This window comes from Tuber melanosporum (genome assembly GCF_000151645.1).
Source record: "Tuber melanosporum whole genome shotgun sequence assembly, scaffold_203, strain Mel28".
NCBI lineage: Eukaryota > Fungi > Ascomycota > Pezizomycetes > Pezizales > Tuberaceae > Tuber > Tuber melanosporum.
In genome coordinates, this window is record NW_003298868.1 from 104,224 (window position 1) to 108,236 (window position 4,013).

At 44.6% G+C, this 4,013-nt stretch overlaps 1 protein-coding gene; it reads left to right on the forward strand.

Moving 5' to 3' along the window:
* Window positions 1-202: 202 nt before the first annotated feature.
* GSTUM_00000520001 (uncharacterized protein) lies at window positions 203-1,600 on the forward strand (the record flags this gene model as incomplete). XM_002837867.2 has 1 exon in its annotated part: window positions 203-1,600. The coding sequence occupies exon 1, from the start codon at window positions 644-646 to the stop codon at window positions 1,598-1,600; it is 957 nt and encodes a 318-aa protein (XP_002837913.1). The 5' UTR covers window positions 203-643.
* Window positions 1,601-4,013: the final 2,413 nt, after the last annotated feature.

A 4,013-nucleotide genomic window follows, 5' to 3' on the forward strand; every position in this document is an offset into this window, starting at 1 on the left:
CCTCCTCCTCTGTTTACCCCTCCTTCTCCCCCCCCATTTCGCCCGCCACGCTGCAGGGGCCTTGTTGGATGAAAAAGCGACCCAGCCACAGGCGCTGAGTAATAAGCCCTCATTGTCACGGATGATAGCTAGCAATTTCCCGGCATCCTTCAAGTTCACCTCTCAACAACCTGAAACAACAACAATAGCAACAACAACGGCACAACCTCTCTTCTAACCGAGCGACGTTGGCTTGAACAGCTGTTCCCGTCTCTTCCCTCCAACCCATAGGACACTCTCGTCACCACCATCGGCGTTACCTTGATCCTCGCCTTTTGCTATTCCTCGGATCACCTTGATGCCATTTTTCCTATCTCACCTTGACCTGGCTCCCCTGCCCTACTCTCCGCAACCAACCCTTGCGAACCCACTTTTACCGTACCGTATCCTACTTCCATCAGTCCCGTACCTTCAAATTCACTCCCATACCCATGTTTCTCTTGTGTTATAGCAATATATTTTTTATTTCCGCCTAAGCAACACCTAGACTCGTAGTGGTCCCCATATTATACCACGCCACACACGCACACTCACGCACGCACACTCACGGACACTGATATATATACGACACCACACCACTCCCTCCCTCTGCCCTACTCTCGCAATGCCAGAGGACTGTGGTCGTCTGGTATCTGTCCTCGCATTTTATGTTTTTTCATGCAGTTGCTTCCGTGATTCAGGCAAACATTGTAAACCTAGCCGCGATGCGCAAAGCAATTGGAAGGAAGAGATTGAGAACGGCCCATCATTGTTTCGCCGTCGCGATTGCTCCTTTCAGTCGTCATCCCCCCGTGGTCAGAGTCCGGCCTTCGGGATTTACGGCGGCCGGAGTAATGCTGTCTATTCGGTCCCTAGCACGGCGGATAGCGAGGATACCGAGCATCTAGAGAATCTGTTTACCGAGATGCAGGAGAAAAAGACCAAAACTGAGAGGATTACGACCGTTACCGTTACACGATTGCCAAGGATTCACCCGCCCGTCAACGAATACCATCCGCCCGTCGTTTCTGCTCTGCCTGGCACGAGAACGGATACGGCTTGGATGAGATTACCACCGCCAACGGCTAGGGCTATGAGGGCGATTAATCGAGAGACACATAGTCGGAAGGATAGTGTACGCGATAAGTATGGTTCGGCCTACGATGCGACCAGCAATATTCACCGATTGGAGAGTCAGTCAATTGTGAGGAACAAGTTGGATGAGTGGAAGATAGTCGGCACCTTGAAGCAGGCGGGTGGAACTGACTTGAGGAAGCCTGAGGACACAGTCGGAATGAGTGAAATCCCAGAGGAGGAGAAGCAGCACCAGGTTCCGGAAATCCTCTCGGAGGGGCACTGGCTCAAGAGACGAAGAGTATTTACCAATCTCCCAGAATTGAACGGCAGACGGTTAGTCGACATTGACGGGGCCATCAAATTCGACCAAAACCTGGAATCCCCATACCACTCGACCTTTTCAGAACCTACAGAGGCTATCCGCAGGCCCGCGCAGGTCTTTGCAAGGCCTTATCCCATTCGTTCAATGTCCATTGGCCTCGATGACGATTTCTATTCAAATTAAACTCTGCTGAACTCGCTCTCTTCCACCTATTTTCTTATACAAAGCGCCTTCAACCACCACTGGAGCCAGTAAATCAGAAACAGTGGTGGAAATTCACGATACATGTTCATACTTTTCGCGGAGTTTTCTTTTTTCATTTCGTTTTTAACCTGCATTTCCATCACCTTATTTCATTCCTCTGGTCCAGGTCAGAAAAACAATTACATTCTACAGCTGTGTCTTATTGCTCGCTCGTTATTATTCCAGGGGCTATTCAAACTTGCTCCGGTTCTCCTTTGTTTTCCCATTTTGATTTTCTTTCTAATGTTCGGCATGGAGTTTAGGTTGGTCTTTCATATTTTGCTTGTTTTACCGCACTGTATATTGTTTGAGGTTGGTTCCTTGCTCGGTTTGAGATTGGTTCAGTCGTTTGCATTTGATCTTTTTGCTCCCTTTGCTCTTTCCACTCCTTTCCTTTCCTGTTCCCCGCGGTGTACGGTTCTTTTTATCCTACAGTCTCGTAGCTCGGCTGGGTTGATAGACGGTAAACTAGATCGTCAACCTGTATTCAGTGGCGGGTTGGAGCTAGCACCAGCAATGAGACTCCCGGAGTCGACGGCTAGGCTTTGTAGATAGTGAAGTGAGCCGGCTGAGGGGAATACACAGCCGCTTGAAGGTTGACTCAATTGATTGAGTACTGGTTTTCAGATATATGACTTCAGTGCGATGACGAGCGTCTATAGTGTGGACACTTGCCGTTCTTCCTCCGACATCAGAATCTGGGAGTTGACAACAGATATATTGATGTATTTACATACTGCTGGTTACTCTAAGGACGGCTTTGGATGCGCTAAGAGTACAAGAAGATAATCCCCCCCCACTCTCCTCTGGAAACACTCCGTCTCATACAATATCTTCACATCAACTCACTTTCAATCCCCAATTTATTGTTAGCGACCACCGACAGTAGTACAGTAAAGGTATGCGAGTGATTTTGGGTGATTTCGGGTGTGATGATGGTTAATCCTGATCAGTGGGCAGACTCGTGCCAACGTTGTGGCTAGTCTTTACAAACAAGAGCTCTTCAAAGAGTGCTCAATATCTTTACATTACTTTATAGATCAACCCTACTTTATAGCTTATATATGTCTTAATCATAGTGTTACATTCGTTCACTTTTAAAGCATGCTAGATTCATTGACATAATTTTTGAAATCAATTATACCATTTATTGATAGTGCTCTGTCTTTACCCTTGTTTAATACTTATAGTAATAGTTGATATAGACGAAAGCTTAAATCAGGCAGGATAAAATACATGAATATGATTTAAAGTATAATAGCCTACATGCTTTGTTTCTGTTACAACTATAGTCAAAGAAAAAACCACACGTTACTTTTCACCAGGACCTACTGTCATTAGCTGAAAATGGTTCCTCACCACTTTGCCTTTGTTACTCCCTTATACATAAAGATTTTTTTTTTACCACTGCCATGACCCCAAAGAAGAAGGGAGGAGGAGGGGCAAGCAGAGTTGCTACCTTACCCTCCCAGATGCCTCAAATACTGCCCATGATAATGTCAGCTTCCTTTAGCACTCAGTCTATCCTATTGTCCATTTTTAGGTTCCCAAAGCTTCCAAGACCTTTAGTATTTAAACAACTATGTAGTAATACTCTATTATCACTTCTAGTAATTTGTAATGTCTATAAGCTAGGACTGCCTCCTGATACCAACAACTTCCAAAATCTTTTTATCAAGACAGTAGTAGAACTGGACTTTCAGGAACTTGATTACCTATTATACCTAATTATCTTCTGCAAGATACTGTAATATTAATACAAAAACTACAAGAAAGGAGATGATAGGCTTAAGGAGTAAACAACTGACTTACAAACTAGCTAAGTATTTACTAGGACATTGTCTTGGCTGATCCAGCCTCATTGCCTACACACTCTACCAAGTGTACCACTGCAGTCCCTCTATTAACCTGGTATGAGTTTACTACTAGTATCATACTCCTACCAGCTATCCTCCAGTACCGCTCTGTCTACCTGTCCTGGTTAGTATCCCTACTTGGGTGACTGGTTAAGAAAGGGCAGAAGAAAATCTCTATACCCAAGCCTACTATCATAGTAGTCAAACATCTACCTCCTACCACAGCTGTGGTGAACATGAAGGATAATACTAGACGAGAGAGAGAAAGCTGATCATCAAACGAGATGATACAACTTTCTCTCTCTCTATAATAGTGCTCTGAGATAACATCAATAAAGCTCTTTCTGCCTCCCGTATCTAGACTGTCTCCTTACTGGTAACAATATCTGCCTTACTATCATGGAAAATACTAAAGCTACAATTCTAAATAGTAGGATTTCTACCACCAGGCATTAAAAGTGTTCTAGAAATACTTTGTAAGCTAACTTACTAAAAGT